The sequence below is a fragment of the Neomonachus schauinslandi genome, chromosome 10 (assembly GCF_002201575.2).
Source record: "Neomonachus schauinslandi chromosome 10, ASM220157v2, whole genome shotgun sequence".
Lineage (NCBI taxonomy): Eukaryota > Metazoa > Chordata > Mammalia > Carnivora > Phocidae > Neomonachus > Neomonachus schauinslandi.
In genome coordinates, this window is record NC_058412.1 from 99,056,341 (window position 1) to 99,084,145 (window position 27,805).

Here is a 27,805-nt window from a genome sequence, read left to right on the forward strand (position 1 = left end):
CTGCTCCGCAGGGAGCCTGCTTCTCCCTCTGACCCTCCCCCCTCTCATGTGCTCTCTCTCTCTCTCTCATCCTCTCTGTCTCAAATAAATAAAAAAATAAAAAATAAAAAATAAAAAAAAAAGCATGAAGGAAAAAAGTGAAATACATAGAGCAGCTGTAACCACTTATAAAGCTCATATTGGGAGACAGGAGTAAATACATAGGATCCTGTTAGGGAATAAAAATGGCAGGTGTTATTCAACGTATTTTTCTGACTTAGGGGACATATTTTGGTGTGTGATATCTCTGAAAACATCCAACTGTTAGTTCTCTGATAACTCAGTTCAACCCTACACTGTTATGTGTATATTCAAATAGAAGCAGCCAACATAAAGGCCAAGCCTTTATGCAGAGGTGAGCAGACCAACATTGGGCAATACAACCTGTGTATCTCTACTGCTTTGTCAATTGTTTTAACAACAACAGGAATCTACCTCTTTCTGAGAGGCAAAAATTGTTTTAAAAGAACATCAAGTACTACATCCTTAGAAAAGTGACCAGTTAAAACAGCAACTAAGAAAGAAAATCAGATGACTGAAGTACTGGATAAAGATTTACTAGCCATAAAAAAAAATGGCGCCGAAGTATTTGATACCAGTGTCTTATTAAAAAAGAAGAAATAACTGAGATCCAAACATGAAAAGGCTTATGGTCTGAGATCAATCAAGGCCCAAATTCTGTCCTTTTGTTCTCTAGTTCTATATTCTTTTCATTACATAGCACTACCCTCTCTTTCAATGAGTGAGGTCTTAATTAGATCGTTACTAAAACAGCTTGCATTTACTGAAAACCCTGGGCAAGCAGGTTAGATGTGTATGTCCCATTCAGTTTGTCCAATGACCCCATTAGAACATGAGGTAGAACTACTACCCCCACTTGCCCAAGTTCACATATGTTTTCAAGCAAAGCAAAGAAAAATAAAAATTCTGTCTAAAATGCAAACACTCTGGTAAATGTGTTCTCTTCCCAGACACCAAAGCCTAATTGGGCTGCTGTTTCCCACAGATTTGTCCACAGGAATTCCATATTAACCTTCTTGTTCTGAACCCTTAGTATCCTGTATAGTTCCATCAATCTAAGACCAGAACCTGTGAAATTAGCATTTTCCAAGTCCCTTTCATAAAGTTACCTCTCTTTCTCATTTGTTAAGTATCCTAAAAAACACCGTATTTCTTCTAAGCTTCACATCCAGACCATTAACACCAATGAGTGCTAGTTCAGAGGTAAGCATAATAAGCATCCATTAAATCTACCATGTTGTTTTTTAGAATTTTTTCCAGGTACCTTTTCAATACTTAAAATTTTATTTATATGCTAACACATATCTTCATTCAAATAATCTAGACTCTTGTTAAATCATAAAGATTTTGAGAGTAAATTTTGTCATACAAATACTTTACATGCAGATATAATACCACACCATACAAAATACATATTCTTCTCTAAAACTACGGTAAATGTTTTTCTCTATTCTTCCTAATATACTTTCAACTGTATCCAATCCTTAGAATAACTTGAAGAAACTTGAAGAAATAATGAACCTAATCAAAATAAACTCTAAGGGCCACAGCACCAAAGCACCAAATCCTTAATATTATTTGCTCCAAGAACTGCAGAACAGTTTTTTAAAAATGCCATAATATAAATGCAGACCGTTATATCGTAACATGAATTATGTTAATATAATTTCCTAAGTTTAAATAACACACAATAGATTGCTAAAAATAATTAAATGACAACCAAGCAATTACTTCAAATATCAAAAATGTCATCTCTTTACTGAATGCCAGTTATTTATTTCTATCAATAATTGTCCTGCAGAAGTCATAAATAAATGGGAACAGTATCTACCTGAAAAATGTTCTGAGAAACTTACCATCATTTTGGCTCTTGCCCTTCATCTCCTCCTTCCACGATAGGATGGTGTTCAGGGGAACATAGTCCCTTATGTATTCTTTGCGTCTCTCCTCTAAGGTCATCTTCAGTAAACGTTCTTGCAAAATAAAAGCAGAATCTCCATTTGTATTTAACTTTTAAGTTCAGGAATTATTTTATAATTTAGATATTAATCATGTAAGCAAACCAAAGAACTGGTTGGGCTTGAGAAACATCAAAATGAAAATCTAACGACTCCATATCTGAATGTTAAAAAGTGTCAAGTTAATACCATATTACTGGGGGTGGGGGGTGGCATGTCAGAGCCTGATGAGGAAGACTCTTATGATAGTCCAAGAAATAAATGAACTCTTTCAATCAACATATATTAACAGTCTACTATGTGCCAAGTAATACGTTTATACACTGCAGGTGCAAAGGTGATCCTTAACCTTGAGGAGTTCACAAGACAAAACAGGAATGGATAATATACAAAATAATAGCTACATAAATAAAATACAAAATCCTAAGGCGGCTATGTACTAATGCTAAGAGCACAAGAAAGGCAGCCACCACAGTATTTCCTTAATTCAAACATGCCATCAACAATAAAATTGAACTTTCAATTTAATAATATCTTTGTGGAGGTAATTAGACACTACTTTCTTTTTTTTTTTTTTAAACATTTTTTTTTAAGATTTTATTTATTTATTTGACAGAGAGAGACAGCGAGAGCAGGAATACAAGCCGGGGGAGTGGGAGAGGGAGAAGCAGGCTTCCCGCTGAGCAGGGAGCCCGACGTGGGACTCGATCCCAGGACCCTGGGATCATGACCTGAGCCGAAGGCAGACGCTTAACGACTGAGCCACCCAGGCGCCCTAAACACTACTTTCAATACACATCTTGATAAGATTAAAATATCTTTAAAAATGCATCTTAGAATTAATGACAATATAAAAAATGTTTTTAAAAATGCATCTTAGAATTAAGAACAGTAAGTTCTCTGTGCCAGGTACTTCACACATATAATTTCATGGAAATCATCTTTCCAACAACTCAGCAAAATTGGTAGTATTATTATTCTTATTTTGTAAATAGGGAAATGAAGCACATCAAAGTTCAGTGGCTGTCCAAAGCAAGAAAGCTTTCCATTAAAACCCAGTCAGATATCTCCAGTAGTCAAAAACTATAGCCTATACTATTAGTCACTATAGTGTACTACCTTCACCAGAAAAGCTCCTCAAATGAGATGTTTCTGTATGTCAGCTGTCATGTATCATATCTTTTACCAAAGGTCTCCACAATGTAAAGAGATTGACAGTTGTTGACAATCTCTCCAACTGTCTTTTAGCACACTGCAAAGTGAACGGATTTAAAGATAGTAAATAGTTTTAGGTGTCTAACCCTCATAAAATAACCACTTTAAAATATTCTTTCCAGAAATAAAGGTATTAATTAAAGTACAAGCGAACAGGAAACAGGAAGCCAACATTTTTCCCTGCTCCTAGAACTGTCTTTTCTTCAGCCACGTTAGGAGGTAATAATAACAAGGTATTTTAACCAGATGTGATATAATCAAATCACAACACTACAATACTCAAGGGTCAACACCATACTGAATGTAAGATGCCTAAAGGGTATTTAAGTTGAAATCCAAGAATCTGGAATTCAAGAAAGAGATCTAGCTAGCCTAGAGATTTTGGAAATTATGAACAAAATTTCTGGTCCTAAAGGAAGTTCATAGGAAAAGGTAAAGGATGTGATCGAACCTCAAAAAAACAACTACAGGGTGGACACAAAGAAGGGAAAAATGAAATAAAACTTACATCTCACTGGAGGTATAAGGTGAATCAAAATGCCAATGATGTAGAAACCAGCAAAGAGTTTTAATAAGAAGAGGGGAGTGGGGGGATGGGGTAACTGGGTGATGGACATTAAGGAGGGCGCATGATGTAAAGAGCACCAGGTATCATATAAGACTTATACAACAAGAAATTATGAACTCTACCTCTGAAACTAATAATACACTACATGTTAGTTAATTGAATTTAAATTAAAAAATAAATAAAATAAGTAAAAGAGGGGAAATACTGTCAATTGCTACAGGAAGATCAGGAAGAATAAAAATTAATAAGCCATTGGTTTTATCAATTGGATCACCAACAGCACTGAAAAGAGAGCAAAATGGTTAACAGAGCTGTCTGGATTCTAATCCCAAACCATGCAAATCTATGTGATCTTGGGTTATTTAATCTCTTTATGTCTCCGTTTCTTTTTGAGGTAGGTATTATACACAATTTATAGATGAGGCAATTAAGCCAGAGAGGTTGAATAACTTACCTAACATTCCACAGCTAGTGAACAGTACAAGATTCAAACCAGACAAATATTCAAACCTCCTGACCTACAGTATACTACCTCATAGAGTTGTTGTGAAAATTAAATGAGATAACCCATGTAAGGTACAGAAATCCCCCCTTATCTGCAGTTTTACTTTCCAAAGTTGCAGTTACCCATAGTCAACTGCAGTCGGGAAGAAGATGATCCTCTGACATACTGTCAGAAAGTCAGTAGTAGCCTATGTCATGTCATTCACCTCATCACACAGGCATTTTATCATCTCACATCATCACAAAAAGGATAAGTACAGTACAATAAAATATTCTGAAATGCCACATTCACTTAGTTACTGTTAATAGGCTACTGTGCCTAATTTATAAATTAAACTATCACAGGTATGTATAAACAGGAAAAAGAACATAGCATATATAGTATTCAGTACTATATGCAGTCTTAAGCATCCACTGGGGGCCTTGGAATGTATCCCCATAAATAAGGGGAGACTACTGTACTTAGAATAGTGCTGGGCACACAAACAGGACTCAAATAGTAACTCTTTTTACATTAGTACCATCACTGTTATTACTGAGTGAATTTAGGAACATTAGTTTCACTGGAGGATAGCTGAGATCCAGGAGACTACAAGGGAACTGAGAAAAAGAAGTCAGAACAGCAACTCCAAGATAAAGCCCTTTGGAAAGAAGGGTATTTTAGGGTAGAGACTCGAGTATCATTACAGGCTGAGGAGGGGAACCTAAAGACACTGACAAACTAAATATCCCCAAAAGGGAATAAATGATAGCACAAGATTTCAAGGAATACAGGAGATGAGACAAAGAGCATAAGAAAAGTGCTTCCTTTAAGACAGGAACAGAGCTGAAAGGAGATGTAAAGAAATAGAGGAAGATATTAGGGCTGTTCATGTTATATGACATGTATTTTCTAAATGAATTAAAAAGAAATGTCATGTGTTTAATATAGGAGGAGGGGGTCCTGGAATAGGAAGCTTAAAGGAAATGGTAAATTTGGAATACTCACACAAAGGAGGAAAGGGATGACGAGCACTTACCAAACCACTACTAAAAGAGTTCAGATCACTAATATAGAAATATTGCGATATCAGTAATCAGGTTGAGAGAGATTATGAAGCAACTTGTAGTTTTAGTAAATGTCAGAAGGTAATATAGAAGTGCAACCTGGCCTCGGTCATTCCATTTATTTAAACATTTAAGTATGGACTCTTAGAAAAGAAACAAGATCAATAATAAGAAAATAAGATAAAACAAAGAGATAATTTATGTTCCAGTACTTGAAATTATAATACACATTAAGTGGTTTTCAATTAGGGCTCAAAATAATACATCAATAAGGTTTATTTAACATATGTGCACTCAAGAAGTCCTTAGTTATTTGTTTAAACAATGAAACATACTAAGGACCACAAACATCATACAGTTTCTTTGGCATTACACAAAGTTTTTCCTGAAAGAATGCTTCCCCTTTACAATGAATCTGCTCTATGAACCAAGCATATAAGTAGACAGTCCTACTATTAGATGGCATACTGAGCTAAAGTGTGTTTACAGAATGCCCTGACATTTCAATGAGGTGGATAAGCCTTCCTTTAGATTTAAATAACAGCTGCAAAAATACAATACCATCCTCACCAGCGCAATGAAAGAAAAAAGGTCAGGCATCCCATCAGCTTCTTTAATACTAACTACCGTACTAGAAATCCTTAGTTCCTGGGCGCCTGGGTGGCTCAGTCGTTAAGCGTCTGCCTTCCGCTCAGGTCATGATCCCAGGGTCCTGGGATCGAGTCCCACGTCGGGCTCCCTGCTCAGCAGGAAGCCTGCTTCGCCCTCTCCCACTCCCCCTGCTTGTGTTCCTGCTCTCGCTATGTCTCTGTCAAATAAATAAATAAAAAATCTTTAAAAAAAAAAAAAAAGAAAAAAAAGAAATCCTTAGTTCCTTCTTGATGGTACAATACATACTTTTAAATATTAAATATTCAAAAATAGACATCCTGATACACTGAGACATACACTAAAGTCTTCAAATCACAGTTAAGTTTTTCCTTTAACATTAAGCTTCATGCAAAAATAGGTTAGTTTTAGACAAGACAAATTTAATCTGTTAAATACCCTCTTTAATTGTGCATTTGCTTCTTTATTTAGAAAATATTAATTTGGTTATATTTTCCCCTATTGTTAGAAGCAAAAAAAAAACCTCAAGACATTAAAGATTCTAAAACGCCTGCTTGCCACAGTCCAAATGTGTAGATGTTAAATGAAGGAACCATTATAACATTGTTACTTTAGGAACATTATTATGACAGAAAAATACTTCTTAAGTAATCACCATAATTTCATCAGTGAATCATGTATTGCAAACAATCTCCATGATTTCCATTATTTTGCCTTATCAATACAAAACTAACATTCCAAGACCATCAACAAAAATGGGCATAGATGATCTTTCAATGCTTACAAGGTAAATCGTTGTTGAAAGTGTGTTGAAACTAAAGTAACTGCCACTGCAAAAACAAAGATTATCTTACACTACTTTATATATACCAGGCTATTATTCTCAACAGAATTTTTAGTTCTATATAAGCCCATAATCATTAAGACATAATTAAATGACATACAACCTAATCTCTCAAAATTTTCAAAGCCATTTTAATTGTTCAATTATATTAAATCTTCCCACTAATTTGAAAAAAATCCTTAGTATTTATAAAGGCCAGGACTTGCAAAAACAATCTACAGGTTTTAAAGAGCTATTAGCAAGGAAATTAACTGTCAACCTAGTCACCCCATTATCCTTCTAATATGAAGAAGATGGGATACTTAGGAGAGATCAGCACTACTCTCACCCGACCTCACTCTGGATACGCAGGTCTAGTCTATGATAGCAGTAGCAACGCCAAGTACTTTTTCTACATTTCTGTAAAAAGCTAAAGGGGAAAAAAAGTGTGAAAAGAATGAAAGAAAAAACGCCAGAGACTAAAGTTTTATCTCGGAATATTATCTAACTATAATGCCAGAGAAAAAGAGGAGAAGGAGAAAGAAAAGAGGATTGGATGGCACACTTCTATGTCTTACAGGAATCAGTGCCACTTGTCAATCTAGCCGATCTGGATAAGCTTTAATATGCACAAAATTCAGGGGTAAGTTCATTCGTCGAGAGTGACATCAGTTTCACAATCTTACACTGAGCAACTTCTGATTACAAATGGGGATGAAATACACAGAAACACACTGCAGAGAAAAGCCCATTCAGACTTCTCTGAAAGCACTTATCCTCACGGACAACACGCCCGTTTTGTTTTCCCTAGAGTTCCAGGTTTCAAAAGTCACACTGCGGCGCAGAAGAGGCCTAGAGAAGGGGTAAACGCCCGAAGGTGCAGACACTCTGCCAGCTGGGGAGTGGGGGACAGAGGCCAGGAGTGAATAGATGAGGGTCAGCTGGGCGCGGAGGCAGCAGTAGCTGCAGCCTGTGCGCCCGCCGGCGGGCACGTGTCCCTGGGACAACCTGGCCGGGAGTCCGAAAGTCTCAGCTGCGGTCCCAGGAAAGGATGGGGGAACCTGAGCAAGTTGTGCCGCTCCCGAGGACTGCCGCGCGAGGTCCACGCCACCAGCCAGGCGAAGGCAGCCCCGTATCGGGGGAAGGTGACCGGGCGCGGCAGGCAGCAGAGGGGCGTGCGCCCACACGTGCGCGAGCTGCAGGTGCCCGGGGGCGGCGCGTGCACGCTGGTGTACGCGCGCGTGTGCGCGTGTGTACACGCGGACTCGCGAGGGAGGCGGCACCGGCCGGGCGGGCGCGAGGCGGGAGCTCGGGCGGAGGGCGCCGCGGCACACACAGCCCTGACCCCCGCCCCCACCCGACCCCCACCCCCCCGCACCCCCAGGACTCGACGGGCCAGTTACCTTTCTCCTCTCTCCACACCTTTTTCTTCTTGTTGCTGGGGTACATGTTGCCGTGGGGGTGGCTGGCTTTAAGCTGCAAGTTCCCCAGGCTCACGGGCAAACAGGGTGTGTGTGGAGTGGGAGAGGTGGGAGGGGGCACTCGGGAGGAAAAAAAGTGCAAGAGGCTCCGGGTCCCGCGCCACTCGCCAGTCACTGCCCTCTTCCCTCAACCCGCGCTAGGCTTCGGCTCCCACCCGCCTCAGCCCCGCGGCCGCCGCCACAGCAGCACCTCAGAGCCTGTCAACTAGGTCACGCCTCGCGCTAACCTAACACCCGCGCAGGCCCCGCCTCCCAGCCGCTAGCCAGCGACGCCTCCCATTGGCTGCACCGCCCGCCGCTCTCCGCGTTCCAGTCACCGCGCGCCCCTACTTCGGCCCCAGGGCGCACGCGCAGGCGCAAGCTCGGGCCAGACGCCGAGGACGTTGGGGAGCTGGAGGGGGCGGAGCCAGGGCGCGAGGGGGCTGGAGATGGCCTCGCGTTAGGGGGGCGGGGCGTGGAACGGACGCCTGGGTGGAGCGTGAGGCTGCTGGCGCTTGCCCCGGCTTCGCAGCGCTAGGAGTAACTGAGGGCGTGGCCTATAGGGCCAGGTGTGCGAGGTGACTGGCGAACCAGCGGGCGAAAGCTGCATCTAGAGCTGGAGGACGTGACAGTGGGAGGAGAACTGAGTCAACGCGAATTGTCCATGTTTGCTCTAACTGACCCGTCTGGATGGATTTTACCAGATAATCTGAAGCTTTCTTCTTGGTGAGTAAATATAACCCGAAGAAGTGAGAGGATTGGGAAATAATTCCAGACTATACACAATCAGCTCCTCAACCTTGTAGTAAAAATTACAGTTTTCCCTGGAGTGTGGTGAAGTTTGGAAAGAGCAAAGACAAACTGTACTAAACCAGGGTTTTAGGAACTTAGTAGTGGGCAACCAAAATGTTATATTGGAAACAAAAATCTTACATCAAAGCAAATTCAAGTGGGTGTCAACCAGAGCCAAGTCATCTTATCCTTTGGGCTGGCTTGATTCTGGGTAATACTAATCTGTTGGTGTTCTGAATATCCAGTCCGCCACAAGAGTAGGGTGACCTAGAATTTAGAGGAAGTTTGACAACTCCCTCCCCCAAATGTATTGCATTTCTAAATATCAGACCATCTACGAGGCTGATTTGGTGGATGTAGTGAATCCACATTTATTTGACCATTGGGGTTGCCATGTTATCTGTGCAGTACTTAAGCCAGGTGTGTAAGAGCTAATATTTGCAACACATTTTTTTTAATAATAAAAAAAGGAGAAAAAAAAAGAGGAAGGCCCTATTAAGGATCGTAAAAAAAAAAAAAGAAAGAAAATGTTTCAAGTAACAGGACGCTCATGATTATGATTCATGACATAGTAAGTTAATAATTTTTATTTTAACATTGTCTCTGCTTCTGTTTTTCTTTTGATGTTGTGAATTTTGCTGGGAGAAATAAGGAAGGCTTCAAGAAGAAAGTGACACTTGGGCTAGTAATAAAAATATGCACTTATTTTTTGGCAATGGAAGTAAAAGGAGGGCTCTGATTCAAGACACATTACAAAAGTAGAATCGATAAAAATTGGTAATGGAATAGATTTTGGGAACAGGATGAGGAAGAGAAAGAAGATAAGAGTTTCATGGAATAGTTTAAGAAGAGAATAGCAGTATAATTAATAATATTAGGCAATCCACGAGCAGTTGCAGATTTTATGAGAAATATATTGAGTTCTTATTTAGAAATACTACATGTAAAGTGTCTGCAGGAAAGTGCATCAGCCTGGGCACTATCCCTTTTGTTATGAGAAAGGCTGTTTCCGCCCCAGCCTAGAGTTCACCTATGCTTTCTTAGGAACCTTACACTATGCTACTGATTATTCTTTGTTTCATGGCAGCTCAAGGAACTGGAACCATACATCAACTTTGAAACTCTCAAGTCTCTTCCATGTTAAAAAAAAAAAAATCCTCCTGTGATTCCACAATACCCTCCAACTACTGCTTCTCCTTCCTTTTCAAATGGTTGTCAATACCTGCTGTGTCAATTTCCTTACATCCCACTTTCTGCTTTTCAGTGCACTTTCTTCTGGGTTCTATCTTATTAACCAACTGAAACAGCTCTTATTAAGGTGAACAGTGACATTCATGTGCTATTTAATGGACATTTTTCAATCTTTCTCTTACAAGATCTCTCAGCAGCATTTAACACTCAACCTCTCATTCCTCCTTGCAGCATTCTTTTCCTTCAGTTTTTCTCACCCTTTTCAGATTCCACCTGTGTGGCCATTCCTTTAATTTCCTTTACTGGTCCATCTTCCTTTTCAGCCATTACATTTTGGAATTCATTAAGACCTGGCCTTAGCCCTTTGTCTCTTTTCACTTTATACCTTTTCTTTGAATAATTTCATCCATACTCATGGTTCAGGTATAACAGTGATTCTCAACCAGGGGCAGTTCCCCACAGGGGACACTGGCAGTGTCTGGAGACATTTTTGGTTGTCCCAACTGGGAAAAGAGTGCCATTGGTATCTAGTGGGCAGAGGTCAAGGATGCTGTTAAGCATCCTAAAGTACATGGAACAACCCCCACAACAAAGAATCATCTGGCCCAAAATTTCAACTCTGCTGAAGTTGGGAAACCCTGAGTTATACCAATGACTCCCCAAAATTATCTTCAGCAAAAATTTCTTCTTGAGTTTTCAACCTATACATGCTACCATTCAATAACAACTTTAAGAGGCAGTGTTATGTTATGTTATGTACTATGTTAAAAGGCACCTGAAACTAGATCATCTGGATTCAAATCCTAAGTTCACCCTTATTGACTATGTGACTCTTGGCAAGTTACTCAGTCTCTACATGTTGCTTTTTTTAATTATTATGTGGATATAATAATATAGTATCTACTTTGGTGTGAGGATGAAGTAAACACGTGAAGTGACTAGCACCTAGTAAATGTGGCAGAGATATTCACTAACACAATTTTCTCTCTCTTGACCCATAGGAAGAGTATATTTCCCAGCATCCCTTGAAGTTAGATAGGACGTGTGACTGCATCCTGGGTGGGTTATAAGGCAAGGGTGATATATGCCACATCCAAGCCTAACCATCAAATCCTCTGTACCCTCATCCATATTCTCTCTTTTCTTTCCATGGTGATCTCAGACAGCATCTCAAGAAGGAAGGAGCTTGGATCCCTGAATCATTGCTTAAAGGAGTATCTCAGGGATCCAAGGAGTATCACATCAGACTGTGATATAAACAAGAAACTTTATTATGTTAAGGCATTGGTATTTAGAGGGTATTTGTTTCAACATTAAGTATTAATTATTCTGACAAAATACCGTTATGATACAAGAGTATTAAATATCAATATTTAATGTCTCAAAAGTACCTAAAATTTACCATGTACCACACTGAACTCATGATCTTTCCTCCACATTTAGATTTCTTCCAGGGTCCCCTATCTCTTTGAATGGCTTCATCACCCTTTCAGTTGAACAATTAGGAACCCTAAACACCATCCCTGATACCTCTTACAACTTCATTCTCATTTCAAGTGAATTGCTATATCGTCTCAATTTTATCTCCTGTATCACTCTTGAATTGCATTCCTTTCCAATGGCACTGCAGTAAACTCGGTAAGAATTTAACTGGACTATTACAGAAAGCTTCTTAACTTGCCCCCATGTCTTCTTTTGCCCCTCATATGTCCATTCTCTGCCCTGCATCTGGAGTTACCTTGTCAAATGTGATCGTGTCATCTCACTGGTGTAAATTATTCAATGACTTTTTGGTGCTCTTTGCTCTGGACTGAATTGTATTCCCCCAAAATTCATATATTGAAAACTTAGCTGGCTGTGTGATTATATCTGGAGATAGGGTCTTTATGAGTTACTTAAGTTTAAATGAGGTCACAAGCATGGGATCCTAATCCAATAGAACTGTGGCCTTATAAGAAGAAGAAGGTATATATATATCTTTTCCCCCTCCTCCTACACCTACCCCTCACACCTGCCATGTGAAGGCACAGTGAGAAAGTGGCCATCTGCAAGATAGGAAGAGAGCCTTTGCCATAACCAGACTGACAATATCAGCATCCTGATCATAGACTTCTAGCCCCCAGAACTGTGAGAAAAAAATTCAGTTGGGGCGCCTGGGTGGCTCAGTCGTTAAGCATCTGCCTTCAGCTCAGGTCATTATCCCAGGGTCCTGGGATGAAGCCTCGCATCGGGCTCCCTGCTCAGGGGGAAGCCTTCTTCTCCCTCTCCCTCTCCTTCTCCCTGCCGCTCCCCCCTGCTTGCTCTCTCTCTCTCTGCCAAATAAATAAATAAAATCTTTTAAAAAATTCTTTTGTTTAAGCCATCCAATCTATGGCATTTTATTATGGCAGCCCAAGCTGACTACTACAGTCTTATAAAAACTAAATCATTAAGAATGGAGTGCCCATCACCTACCAATTCTGCTCCACCCCCACCACTCAATCCCTGGTTCCAGTCATACCAACCATAGAGATTTTAACTTCCTTGAACACATCTTATTCACACCATGTGGTCTTTTCACATGTTTGCCACTATACCTGAGACACGATTTGCTTAGTGGACCTGTTCTTACTCTTCAGAGTTTAGGCTAAAAATCATTCCCTGGCAAAGCCTTCCCTAACTCTGACCCCACCTGACCTCTACCCACAGTTTTCTTTTATATGCCCTCATTGCTAATTTATTTTCCTATGAAACATTTTTTACACTTTGTAATTATACATTTATTTTAGTGATTCTTTTATTAATATTTATCTTTCACTCTGGACTTAAAAACTTTCTGAGGACAGGAAATATATCTTTTTGCTCACTACCCACAGAGAATGGCACAATGCCAGACACATAACAGGTTCTCAATAAAAATTATTGAATGAGAAAAACTTTAAATGAACATTATTCATACAGAGATGTCGGTAAAACTAAGGAAGAGCACATGAGACCAAAAGGGGTTACATTGGAGAGGCCGTAATGTTAATGTGAAGACTAAGAGAGGAAATAACAAATGAAATTAAATGCCTGAAGGAGAGTGACCATTCATCCTTAGCATACAGTAGCTATTCGAAAATTAATGAATGAGTGAGGGAGTGATGGAATGAATGAGAAATTGTGTTCAAGAAATTAGAAAAATAATTGCAATTCAGTTTCCAGAGAAACCAATATATTCTCAAGAAGATGTTTGTGGTCAGAAATGTCAGATATCTCACAGAGATCAAGTAGGATGAGAATTGAGAAAAGACCATTGGATTTACAGTCTATGTGAATCAGTGAAAATAAAAACAGTTGAAGAAGTGAGAGAAACAAGAAGTAGTGATTGTGAACTATTTTTTTGACATGTTTAGAGGCTAAAGAATAATTAGAGGAGATAGAAGTTGAAAGGATACCAAAGCCAAGGTAAAATTTTTCTGAGACGTGAAATGAAAAGTGTTAAGAAGGCTGGTGACAAAAGATTGAAACAAAAAAAAAAAGAGAGAGAGAGAAAAGAAGGACAAATGTTAGATAGAAATACCAGAAAAAGATAAAGTAAATGTAGATAGAATCAAAAGTAGAATATAGAAAGGGCATTTCATCTTTTGTGATGAATTAGAAAAAGAATGGAGATTCAAAAATTTTTTAAATAAAAAGAAAGTAGAGGGAAGCCAAGTCCGGTGAGCTCAGTTTCAGTAAAAGTAAGAAGAAAAATCATCTGCTGAAAGATGCTAATAAATCTAGATCCAAATGGGGAATGAAAAAAAAAAGATTATTTGGAGAATGCTTAACAGATGATATTTAAGAGTTTAAATAAATTATATTTAGGTACTTTTTAAAAGTACAGAAGTTAGGAAAATCCCATTTTGAACTCCCTTGATGAAAGGAAAATGTACTAAGGACTATTCTGAATAATGGTCCCAAAGATTTCTAGGACCTAATCTCTGGAATCTATGAATGTTACCTCATTTGGCAGAAGGGACTTTGCAGATATGACTGAGGATCTCGAGATGGGAAGATTATCCTGTATTATCATGGTTGGCCCTAAATGTAATTACAAGTGTCCTTATAAGAGGAAAAAAGAGATTAAAGCATTGGGAAACTACTTAATAAAGGGAGTAAACCTGGAAATTCAAGGCAATAAACATGTCTCTTTAGGAAGTAATTACCTGTAAAACTGTAAAAGTTTAATATATATTCAGCATCATTTTCTCAGCTAGCTCCATTCCTTAGATAGTCTTAATATTTCTATGCTTTTGCCTAAATATTAATTTTCATTTCTGCCCTAACCTTGAGGGTACCCACTTATGAAATGCCCATATTGTTAAAGATAGTGAAGGTGTTTTTAAATACCTTTTAATGAAAGTGTAATGAAATGCCTTTTTTAAAAAGTCATTGACCAAAAAAAAAAAAAAGTCATTGATCACTGGGATTTGTTTGCCTTTGTCCCAGTAAAACCTCAACAGTTCCTTACTCAAACAGAGGATAAACATTTTCACCCAGATGGCGACCAAAGCAGACTTGGTCCATATGTTTCTTGTCTACCATAGCCTTTAGATGTTAGAGTACAGGATGTTGTCAGGACGGCTCATATACTTAATTGTGTTTTAATTTAAGTGCAGCTTGCACTGCTGAAGGTAAAATAAGAATAAGAACTTCCAGCAACTCTAAATATTATTTGAACATTATTGTGGACATGTACGAATTGGACTTCTGGTTTCTTCCTTTCCTTTTATTTTTTTTTATTTTTTTTTTTTTTTAAGATTTTATTTATTTATTTGAGAGAGAGCAAGCACATGAGAGCGGGGAGGGTCAGAGGGAGAAGCAGACTCCCCGCCGAGCAGGGAGCCCGATGCGGGACTCGATCCTGGGACTCCAGGATCATGACCTGAGCCGAAGGCAGTCGCTTAACCAACTGAGCCACCCAGGCGCCCTCTTCCTTTCCTTTTAGAGAGCAACTCTTACCTATCTCAAACCTACCCCTTATCTCCTACCATAGTAGCAGACTAGATATGCTTCCCTCCCCATAGTCTGCTCTCTTCAGGAGCTGCCTTCATTCCAGTTGAAAGGAATTTCCTGGCAGCTCATTGGCCCAAGAGTGAGGAAATGGTTGCTTAGCAACCAAATCTTGACCCCCCCCCCCCACAGACTTGAAAAGAGGAAGCTTGTGGGTCAGCCACCTAGTTCTGCCTGTGTTATAGTGAGGAGGAGCGGCTTAGGAGAAGATGAAGCCCTTGTCCCTGTTAATTGAGATATTGATCATTCTTGGGGTCATAATTAAAAGTAAGTTGTTCTGTCCTTATGGTTGTCTATGAGGGTCTTTTTAACAGCAGTAAGGGTGGAAGCTGATTAGAAGATCAGAAATATCACTATACTCCCAATTGATACCATTTTCGGGTAAGTACTTAAAAATATCCAAGAAGGATAGATATCAATGATACTCTTATTTAGGACAATACTTGGAAAGGATATGTGTATGAGAGTGAGATAGAGGGAGGGAGGGAGAGAAAAATAGAAAAGATTGAGCAAATCTATGAGGAAAGCATTATAGTAATTTTTATAGAGTAGGGATATTTGAGACAGGTTGTTAAATTTTGTTAAATACAGAATATTATGAAGATCTAATTCCAGATTTTAAAGGAAAAGTAGAGGATTCAAAGAATGGTAAAGCACATTAATTTATATTCTTACAATCTTTTTTTAATCTTTTCACAATAACAATTGTACTTCCAAAATTTCCATGATTCCTAACTAGTTACTATCTTAGTATGGAAATTATTTTCCAGTCTTGTTTCTCTGGCCATTTATTGAATTAATTTTTACCCAATCCTCAAATAATTTACTCATGATGAATTCAATCTAAGAAATATTTATTTACATTTAACCCAGGAATGCAAGGTTGATATAATATCTGAAAATTAATTAATGTAACTTACCACATCAATAGAATAAAAGAGACCACACAATCATCTCAATTGGTACAGGAAGGACATTTGACAGAATTCAACACCCCTTTCTGATAAAACACTCAACAAATTAGAGTGTTTCTGATAAAACACTCAACAAATTAGAGTGTTTCTGATAAACACAAAACTCACACCTCTACCTACACTTGTGGTGGACATAGCATAATATATAAACCTGTCAAATCACTTAGTTGTACACCTGAAACTAATGTAACACTGTGTGTGTTATCAATTAACAATGTCAACTGTACTTAAAAAAAAAGAAATCCACACCTAGTGTATTTAATGGTGAAAACCTGAATTTGGAGGACTCACACTTCCCAATTTCAATATTTATTACAAAGCTACAGTAATCAAGACACTATGGTACTGGCATGAGGACAGACATATAGATTAATGGAATATCACAGAGTTCAGAAATAAATCCTCGCATTCATATGCTCAATTGATTTTTGGCAAAGATGCCAAGGCAACTCAGTTGAGAGGGGAAAGAATAATCCCTTCAACAGATGACAGGGAAGACTGCAGAGCCACATGCAAAAAAAAAAAAAAAAAAGAATTTGGATATCTACCTCACATTATACACAAAAATTAATATAAAATGGGTCAAAGACCTAAATATAATAGCTAAAGTTTTAAATCTCTTAGAAGAAAACAGGCATAAATCTTTGTGACCTTGGATTAGGCAAATGATTTCTTAAGTATGCCACCAAAAGCACAAGAAAAGAAGAAACAGATAAACTGGGCATCATCAGTATTAAGCACTTTTATGCTTCAAAGGACGTCATCAAGAACCTGAAAAGACAATCCACAAAACAGGAGAAAATTTTTGCAAATCGTATATCCAATAAGGTTTAGTATTCAGAATGTAAGAACAACTTTTACTTCTCATCAGCAAAATGACAGCTCAGTTTTTTAAATGGGCAACAAACATTTGGATACAGGTTTTCTGTTTGGACATATGCTTTCATTTCTCTTGAATATGTACCTATGGAATCGGATAAATGTTACTCCAGAAATTATATAAAAATGACCATCAAATACATGAAAATCTATTAAACATCATTGACCATTAAGAAAATGCTAATCAGGGTGCCTGGGTGGCTCAGTTGGTTAAGCAACGGCCTTCGGCTCAGGTCATGATCCCGAGGTCCTGGGATCGAGTCCCGCATCGGGCTCTCTGCTCGGCAGGGAGTCTGCTTCTCCCTCTGACCCTACCTCCTCTTGTGTTCTCTCACTCACTCTCTCTCTCTCAAATAAATAAAATAAAATCTTTTTTAAAAAAAGAAAATGCTAATCAAAACCACAGTGAGGCTTGAACCCCAACCTCCTCGTCTATCTTGAAACACCAGCGCCGCCAAGATGCTGGCTTACCACTCTTCTCTCATGGACCCTGACACCAAACTCATTGGAAACATGGCACTGTTGCCTATCAGAAGTCAGTTCAAAGGACCTGCCCCTAGAGAGACAAAAGATACAGATATTGTGGATGAAGCCATCTATTATTTTAAGGCCAATGTCTTCTTCAAAAACTATGAGATTAAGAATGAAGCTGATAGAACCTTGATATATATAACTCTCTACATTTCTGAGTGTCTAAAGAAACTCCAGAAGTGCAATTCCAAAAGCCAAGGTGAAAAAGAAATGTATACGCTGGGAATCACTAATTTTCCCATTCCTGGAGAGCCTGGTTTTCCACTTAATGCAATTTATGCCAAACCTGCAAACAAACAGGAAGATGAGGTGATGAGGGCCTACTTACAGCAGCTGAGACAAGAGACTGGACTGAGACTTTGTGAGAAAGTTTTTGACCCTCAGAATGATAAACCTAGCAACTGGTGGACTTGCTTTGTGAAGAGGCAGTTCATGAACAAGAGTCTTTCAGGACCTGGGCAGTGAAAGGAGCCTGAGCAGACACTTTCCACAGCCGTGGGCAGCATTTTACAGCAAGATGTACACAGTTATTTGCCTTTATTTGATAAAGTTTTATACAGAAGAGAGAAGAGAGCATGTCTTCACTTGAAGAGCTCTTTATCAAGAATTTGGGTGAGGGAGGGAAAAGTGGGTGATTTTAAATTTTCTGCAGTATTAAGGGGGGGGTTAAAAAAAAAAAAAAAAAAAAAAAAAATTTTAAAAAATCAAAAAAAAAAAAAAAAAAAAAAACCACAGTGAGATGCCACGATGAGGACTTAACTATAGCAATAGCAGTGGGGACTGAGAGGAGTAGGTAGATAATAAGGCTAGAGAGAATAGTGACAGAAGAGTCCAAAGCGAGAGTGTGCCGCGAAGATGGGCATGTCCAAAATGCCAAATGCCAGAGAGAGTGCGGGAGTGAGGTAAGGTCCAACAAGTGACCACTGGATTTAGTAGCTGGGAATCTTTACCTTTCCAGGACAGTTTTATCAGAGAAGCAGGGACAAAACCTGATATTGATGTGAGTGAATAGGAGGAGAGAAAGTAGAGACAGTGATGATAATTACAGAGTTCTTGCTGGATTATGGCACTTTGCAGGGTCAGACTTGAGTTTTCAACAGATAATTTCTTGATTGCAGGTCTACAGAGACCCAAGGACATAGTTAGTAGGGGAGAAGACAGTTTCTTTACAAGCTAGTGCAAAAAGACCTAAGATTCATACACAAAATCAGGTTTTAACCCCACTTAATTTTTTCTTTTCCTGCCTTCCTACCTCAAGTTCTCTAGGCAAAACAAACAGGTCTGCCTTTTTTCACTCAAATATACCTTGCAAAGTTGCATATTTTTTATACATTTTTTTCACTTGATGCTCAATGTACTTTGACTTCACCTATATAAAAATATTGAGAGAAGGAAGCTGCCATAACTATGTGATTGTTCCTGACTCTGCATTCACCTAGGGAAAGTTCTAAAAGAGTTACTGAGATTTTTTCCTTTCTTTCTTTCTTTTTTTTTTTTTGCCTTTTGGTAAATCCTCAGAATAAAGTAGTTGATGATGATGGAAAGATGAATAGTTTATCCCAAAGTGTGGCTTAGAAAAAGAAAGTAAAATCAATCGTGTGTTTTTTTTTCGTCTTTCCACCCTACCAACCCAGCCTCTGATTTAAGGTAGCATAGGGTATATAACTGAGGCAGAGAAAAGACATTGCCAGAAATTCTGGCTCTAGATTATCCAGGATCCAAGGTTTCCCTATCTTATCTATCTCTCTCTAGTAGTAATTCTTCATTACCATACAAGTTCTACAATTAGAAAAAAAAATAATATAAAACAAAATGAAACAAAGTTTATAGCAACTCTCTCCCCTGACACCCACTCAGCAACTCTATCCCAGTTGAAAAAGGCAAGTCGCTCATTGATCTCAAACTAACCAGAATTCAGAAAACAATTGTCTAGCAACCATATCTAGTTCCTTGTCAGGTCCAGACAGGAGCCACATAGAGGCCAAGTCCTGGACATGTTGCAGAGGATACTGAGCCTAAGCAGTACAAGCAGAATATATCTTACTGCTTCATAAATAGGCTTGCTATTACCAGTGCTGTTTTGAATAACTTGTGAAATTTAGGAGTTCTAAGTTACCTTTGCTTCTTTTCAGTTCTTTTACATTATACTTCTAAAAAGAGGGGGAAATATATTGCAAGTATCTGGAGCATCTTTCCTTGAAGAGAAGCAGGAGAGAGCAAGTGTGTTATGGTGGGATTGATAACTACTAGAGAGAAATTTGATTGCTATGTTATGTTATGGATCAGTAAGGAAGCTGATTTCTCTTTTGTGAATTGTCCTGAACAATGTAAGGTTCTTTCTTCATAACCTAGGTTTATCTGAAAGGTTTCTACAACTCTACAATTCTACTATTGCTTCTACAATTACTACTACTCTTTGGAACCATTCAGTAGGACAGCACTCAATGGGGGTAGGGCAGCCCTCAAGCTGGAGGCATAACCCTCCCCCACCACCGCTGAACCCATTAATGCCCATGCAACAGCCTTATTTCCCATTACTCAGGCTGCTTTGAGGAACTGCCTTCTTCTGACACTCTTCCCAATTCTACTCCATTTTCTCCATGCAAAGGTTCGTATGTATCTCTTGTCACATACCTGCCCCAAGAATTCTCTCTGCCAGTGACAACCCTCTACCTGCTCCTGAGTGATCCTAAGATCTACTTCCCAACCATTGAGACTGCTGTCTCAAAGAATACCAATCGCCCACTGATGACTAATCCAGTGGCCTCTCACTGTTCTTGCTACTTAACCTCTATGCAGCATTTGACACTACTCACCATCTTCTTTCCACCCTGAACCTATGTAGAATCTTAGGCTCTCACTGGCTTGCCTTTCTCAACCCTCCCTTTAAATGTTGTGCCCAAAGTTCAGTGTGTGGCTCTCTTGTTCTTCATATTCTATGTCTCTTACTCTCTTCCAAGCCCCAGCTTCTTTTACATATGTATTTGCATCCTAGACCTTCCTCTTGATCTTAGATGTGCAGGTCAGCTGCATGATGATCATGAATAGTATATGGTCTGCAAAAGTCTTAAATTCAGTCTCAAAGTTAGCTCCTCTTCTGTGTTTCTTCTCTTATTAATGGCATTAATATCCCTCCCTGCTCCACTACTTCTCAAGCACAAAACCTCAAAATTGTATAATCATACAGTTATAATGCACTAAGTAGCGTCTAATTTAATGTTTTTTTATAGATGTAGGACTGGGGCCCAGAGTGGTGAAACTGATTCCATAGGATCATTCTGCAAAGCCAGAATCTCCAAATCCTTTACAATTATTAATTCCTTTATTCCTTTGTCAAATCCTGTCAATTCCACAGTGCTTCTCCCATCTATGCATTTTCATGTCTCAATTTAGAGTCTCATTTTAGTATCTTTTATCTACATGGCTGCACTTCTAACTCTTCTCTCTTATTCACAATACAGTACTGCCAAAAATAATATTCCTAAACCCCAGGCTTGATCATAATTTTCAAGCACCTACTTTATGCAGAATAAAACTCCAACATATTGTCCAGCAGTCAAAATCCTATGCATTTAGATCCCAACTTCCTTTCTATTTTGTCTCTGCTACATACATATTCTATTTCAACTAATTCAAACTATCAGATACTCAGTATACCTACATAACTCTCTCACTTGCATGGCTTTCTCAGTCTGTTTGGCAGATGAACAGTCTGCAATGATGGCCTGTCTGCAGGAATGTAGTGTCCTTCCATTTTCTTCCCCATCACCACCATAAGTCTACAGCACAACATCCTGCTCATCTTTTAAGGTCCATCTCAAGTTCTACTTCCTCCAAAAAAAAAAAAAAAAACCTTTTCCAAGCCCTTCCTCATAACACATTGCACCTTTATTTTCTTATGCATCATGGCCTCATAATTGAGTTAATTTTTAACTCCCTCACCATATTGTCAACAATTTTTAAAATTAGCACTTATAACACCTTAAAATTTGTAAAACACATTCCCAAAACCTGTGGGGTAGATCATGCAAACATTCTTATTTGTCTAAATTTACAGATTTTCAAAACCCTGAAGTACAGAGTTTAGTAAGATCTGAATCCTCCAATGGGAATCAAGTTTTGTTTTGTTTTCACTCTGTATCACCTGTTTGTTATTCTAAGTCTTTAGTATTTATATGTATTAGTATGTTATGCTAAGTCTAAGTGTTCTACAAAGTGGACTGCTCAAAGTTTTTGCCTCATAATCATATTTACTTGCCTCAGGCTATTTCAACATGCTACCAAGCAGCCAGCTGAAAAATAAAAAATTTAATCCATCATTCAAACATTTCAAAATGTAGTATACATATGTTCGCTTCTGTATAGAACAAACAGCTAGGTGATTGATTATTTTTCAACCAGTTGTTTTAGCAGTATGATGATTACATAAACTCCAACAGTGGCATTTTATCAGTTTTTCATTGATTTTATAATTTTACTGGCATCTGCAATTTATTTAGTGTAGCCATCTAATTTTATTTACATAGTATTTATATAGTTCATCAGCTAAGGAGATACGCTAGGCAAGAAAAACTGGTTTCTTAAGACTTCTTTAAGTCTTAGGTCTGCCTCACAGACTTGATGCCAAAATTACAGCATTGGGCTTGAAGAGAATATTCCCAGAATGGAAAAGGTATACACCCTTCATCTTCCCTGATAGAAGATAGTTTTTAAAAACAATTCATTGGGGCACATGGGTGGCTCTGCCAGTTAAGCGTCTGCCTTCAGCTCAGGTCATGATCCTAGGGTCCTGGAATCAGCCCCACATCAGGCTCCCTGTGGAGCAGGGAGCCTGCTCTCCCTCTCCCCCGCTTGTGCGCTCTCGCTCTCTCTCTCTCTGTCAAATAAATAAATAAATAAATACAATTCATCATCTCTAGAAAACAGGTAGGAATATCCTGGATGAAAAAGAAATTATAAATACCTAAGAGACAAAATAGGAGATGGAATGGACTTAAAAGAAGAAACTTTTGCCCCAAAATGTACAAAAGAGAATATGGTTACATATGATGTACATGTAGGCTCAGGAAAAAGGGAAGGATCCCTGAAGCAAAAAGAAAAGATTGTTGGTTGGAAACAACAGCAGCTTCAGCCTGTCAGTCTGACTCCTGTGCCCCTCAACACCACCTCCATATGCAAAGAAGGCAGCACTTTTATTTCTAGTAATGAAAGGCTAGGTCACTAGGTTATTTGGTCCAAACCTCCCACTGAAAATAAATGGTGCATAAAATATACAAACTTCTTAAATGAAACAAAGAGTTGAGAAGACAGTAAAGAACTACCAGACAAAAATGTAAGGAATTGCTAGAATCCAGTGAAGCAAGCACAGAACATCTGAGCAGGGCCAGGACTTGCCTCACCTTGGTCCCAGCCCTGTACCTGAACATCAAAGCAGCTGTTACCCTGAGCCAGACAAATTTGGGCTTTGGTTTTAGTGGCCTCACAAAGCAAGGAGAACAGAATCTAATTCTCAAGACCTGTCCAAGGTGAGAAGTCTAATAGGAGACCTTTTCAACATTAACCGAGGACCATAAAATACTCTACACTTAGGATAAAGGCAGCCCAGAAGTAAATCCACCCCTTCCTAAATCCAGGGATCTGCAGAGACTTGACATCTAGTAGAAAAAAGAGTAAAGGAAAAGGAAAAAAATACATTCTTGAGAAGTTGTAATCACAGGCTAGCCTCCTTGGAGATTTACAGCCTGGGTAATCCCAGGTACCCTGAGCCTAGTACTAGATCTAAGATAGTCCTGTACTTGGTACTGCCCCAGGCACCTGGCAAAAGCAAATTGATATTCTCTCCATGGGAAAGCAACTTCATTTTAGGTCTCAATCTGAGTTTACAAGGAGACAAGGCATGAGGTGGGAGATTTGGGGTAGCATTTTGGCAGAGATTTTGGCAGATTTGGGCAGAGTTTTGCTGCAAATGGCTAGTGATACTGAGGGAGCACCTATTCCTGGATGACTAGGTCCTGTCACATCCTGATAGTTTATCCTGAAACACCCACAAAGTTACTGGTGGCAAGTTGAGGTGATTGTTATAGCATTCAGAGGCAGATTAAGAGGGGGAAATCCAAGTCCAACATGAGGAAAACTGACACCACAGAAAAGAAAAGCATCAGCCTACACACGGAAACACACACACCCCACAACATAATACCTGAGGAAACAGAACAAGTAGAGGGGATGGTTGTGGTCTTCAAAATATAAAATGATTATCATAAGATGTATTTAGAGATGTTATTGTAGCCATAAAAGATGAGCTATTTTGAAAATGAAATATATGATAGTAAAAATAAAAACCTCAAAGCTGAATACCAAAATTGACAGAGCTGAAGAGCAACTCAGAGGCTCAAAAATCAAACAGAAATCCTCTTATAAGCACAATGCAAATGGACAGAGAAATGACATGTATGAAATAAAGGTTCAAGGACATGGGGGATGTATCCAAAAGTTACAAATTCACATAATAGGGTCACCAGAAAGAGAAAATGAAGAACTGAGAACAAGAAATAAATAAATAAATTTCCCAGATCTTAAAAAGACCTTTTTTTAGAGTCTTTAGATTAAGTTCCACTAAGTGCTAAGTAAGAAGACTGAGAAAAGATGCACTCCCAGAAAGTGAGGGTAAAATTTTAGTACTTTATGGATAATCAGAAAATCCTTAAAGCTTCTAAAGAGAAAAAATACAGGGGCACCTGGGTGTCTCAGTCAGTTAAGCGTCTGCCTTTGGCTCAGGTCATGATCCTAGGGTCCTAAGATCAAGCCCCGGGTCCTAAGATCAAGCCCCGTGTCAGACTCTCTGCTCAGCAGTGAGTCGGCTTCTCCCTTTGCCTCTGTGCTCCTTCTGTGCTCTCTCGTGCTTTCTTGTGCTCTCTCTTGCTCTCTCTCAGGTAAATAAATAAACTCTTTTAAAAAGAGAAAAAAAATACCTTATTTACAAGGTGAAAAATAGCATGTCGACTTCAACTTCATTAGCAATATTGGGTACAAAAAGACACTGGAGAAATATTTTCTAAGTACTGAGGTGAAATGATTTTGAATCTAGATGTATATAATCTGACAAACTGTAAAACAAGTGTAATGGCAAAATAAGATATTTTCAAACATGAATAGATTCAGAAAATTTATCACCCACAAATCCTAACTGAAATATTGACTAGAAAATACAATCCAGCAAAATAAAACATGAGTTCAAGAGGAACACTAAAAATCAGTGGTAATCAAAGAAACCTTCAAAACATGATAAATCTAAGCAAATGCCTATTCTAATTTTAAAAAATAAAACAATCAAATTCATTTTTAAAAATCCCTTTCACGGGGTGCCTGGGCGGCTCAGTCGTTAAGCATCTGTCTTCAGCTCAGGTCGTGATCCCAGTGTCCTGGAATCGAGCCCTGCATCGGGCTCCCTGCTTAGCAGAAGGCCTTCTTCCCCCTCTCCCACTCCCCCTGCTTGTGTTCCTTTTCTCACTGTGTCTCTGTCAAATAAATAAATAAAATCTTTAAAGAAAAAAAATCACTTTCACAAGGGAACCCTCTTAGACTGTTGGTGGGAATGCAAACTGGTGCAGCCACTCTGGAAAACAGTATGAAGCTTCCTTAAAAAGTTAAAAATAGAACTACCCTGGGGCGCCTGGGTGGCTCAGTCATTAAGCATCTGCCTTTGCCTCAGGTCATGATCCCAGGGTCCTGGGATGGAGCCCCATATTGGGCTCCCTGCTCAGCGGGAAGCCTGCTTCTCCCTCTCCCACTCCCCCTGCTTGTGTTACCTCTCTCGCTGTCTCTCTCTCTGAAATAAATAAATAAAATCTTTAAAAAAAAAAAAAATAGAACTACCCTATGATCCAGCAATTGCACTACTAGGTATTTACCCAAAGAATAAAAAACTACTAACTTGAAGAGATACATGCACCCCAGTGTTTATAGCAGCATAATCAACAATAGTCAAATTATGGAGAGAGCCCAGATGTCCATCAACCGATGAATGGATAAAGAAGATGTGATATATATATGCAATGGAATATTACTCAGCCACAAAAAAAGAATGAAATCTTGGCATTTGCAATGATGTGGTTGGAGCTAGAGAGTATTATGCTAAGCAAAATAAGCCAGAGAGGGACAAACACCATATAATTTCATTTTTATGTGGAATTTAAGAAACAAACCAGATGAACATATGGGGCGGAAAAAGAGAGGTAAACCAGAAAACAGACTCTCAACTATAGAGAACAAACTGAGAGTTGCTGGAGGAGAGGTGGGCGGTGGGATGGGTTAAATGAGTGATGGGTATTAAGGAGGGCATTTGTTGTGATGAGCGCTGGGTGTTGTATGTAAGTGGTGAATAGCTAAATTCTACACTTAAAACTAATATTACACTGTATGTTAACTGGAATTTAAATAAAAACTTGAAAAAAAATCCCTTTCACAGTAGCAACAGAAATTTTAAAATAGCTAGGAATAAATTTAATAAAAATTAAACAAGGCATATATGAGTAATAAGAATGAAAATTTTCTGAAGAGCATCAAACAGAAAACTGAATAAATTCAGGCTATACACCCAAGTGAATCTCAATATTGTATATATGCCAGGTAAATCCAATGCAATCCAGTGAAAATACCAACACATTTCTTAAATGAATCTGACAACCTTATTCTAAAATTCATCTAGGAAAGAAGTTATACTAGAAGTCCCGAGATAGGATTTTTTTCAAAGATATTTATTTATTTATTTATTTATTTATTTATTTATTTAAGAGAGAGAGAAGGGAGAGGAGCAGAGGGATAGGGGACAAATCCCCGACAACCCCAAGATCATGACCTGAGCCAAAATAAAGAGTTGGACGCTTAACTGATTGACCTACCCAGGCACCCCTCCCAAGATAAGTTTTTAAAAGAGGAAAAAGAAAGGTGTGCGGGTAGGTGCTTGTGTATCTGCACAGAGAAGTTCTTGCACAAATAGTAAAATATGCAATTATAAATCTACAGTAATTAGGGTATTGCCAGAAGAATAGACAAATGCATCAAGAAAATAGAGTTTAAAAATGAAACAATGTACAAATGAGAATTTAGTACCTGAAAGGTTTCTAAATGCAATGGGTCTATAATGAATGTTATTGTCAAATTGTCTATTTATTAGAAAAAATCAGATTCCACTTCATACCAATCAAAAAAACAGCCCAGATGGATTAAAAACTTAAACAGTAAAAGGAAAACTATAAAAATAGCTGAAGGAAATATAGGAAAATATATATTCAAGTGATTGGTAAGGCCTTGAACAAGACACACACACAAACACACACATATACACACAGGTTATAAGTGAGGAAAAGATAGATAGTTTTGACTACATTTGAATTTAAAGCAACTCTGTTGCAAAGGATACCATAACCAGTTAAAAGGCTAACAACGGACTGAAAAATATATAACATAAACACCAATCAAATAATATCCAGAATATATTTTAAAACTCCTAACGATCTTTTCTTAAAAGCCTAATAGAAAAAAGAAAAAAAAAAAGCCTAATAGAAAGATGGGGAAAATATCTAACAGTCCATTCCTTGGAGAGGAAAATACAAATGCTCCTAAATGTGACCTTGCCAGTAATCATGCAAATGGAAATTAACAGTGAAATACCAGTTTCCCAGGGCGCCCGGGAGGCTCAGTTGGTTAAGCGTGTGCCTTCAGGTTGGGTCATGATCTCAGGGTCCTGGGATCTAGCCCCACTTGGGGCTCCCTCCTCAGAGGGGAGTCTGCTTCTCCTGCGCCCTCTGCCCCTCCCCCCACTCATGCATGCTCTCCCGTGCATTCTCTCTCTCAAATAAATAAATGAAATCTTAAAAAAAAAAGGAAACACCAGTTTGTCCCAATACATTTGCAAAAATTGAAAAATGTTGGTTAGGGTGAGGAAAGATTCATACTCTAATAAACCATGTGTGGAAGTGTAAGTCATAGTGGTTTTTCTGGGAATGACTATTTGCTATTTATTAAAATTTATATTGGGCCTACCAGCCACCCCATCCTTCCCACCCCCCACCACTCCAGCAACCCTCAATTTGTTTCCTGAGATTAAGAATTCCTCATATCAGTGAGGTCATATGATACATGTCTTTCTCTGATTGACTTATTTCGCTCAGCATAAC

General features: G+C 38.6%; 2 protein-coding genes across 2 annotated transcripts in view; one reads left to right on the forward strand and one right to left on the reverse strand.

Moving 5' to 3' along the window:
- The window catches only part of MACROD2 (mono-ADP ribosylhydrolase 2), a 2,055,604-nt gene extending 2,047,168 nt beyond the window's left edge, over positions 1-8,436 (reverse strand). The window contains exons 1-2 of the mRNA XM_021700726.1: positions 8,188-8,436; positions 1,917-2,033 (exon numbers count right to left, since the gene is read on the reverse strand). Coding sequence (XP_021556401.1) covers positions 1,917-2,033; positions 8,188-8,233 — 163 coding nt within the window. The 5' untranslated portion in view covers positions 8,234-8,436. The remainder of the gene's footprint in view (positions 1-1,916; positions 2,034-8,187) is intronic.
- A 9,105-nt stretch (positions 8,437-17,541) lies between these two features.
- On the forward strand, positions 17,542-18,243 carry LOC110590018 (actin-related protein 2/3 complex subunit 3-like). Its single transcript, XM_044918851.1, has one exon. It carries the CDS (start codon positions 17,556-17,558, stop codon positions 18,090-18,092), a length of 537 nt encoding a protein of 178 aa, XP_044774786.1. The 5' UTR covers positions 17,542-17,555; the 3' UTR covers positions 18,093-18,243.
- Positions 18,244-27,805: the final 9,562 nt, after the last annotated feature.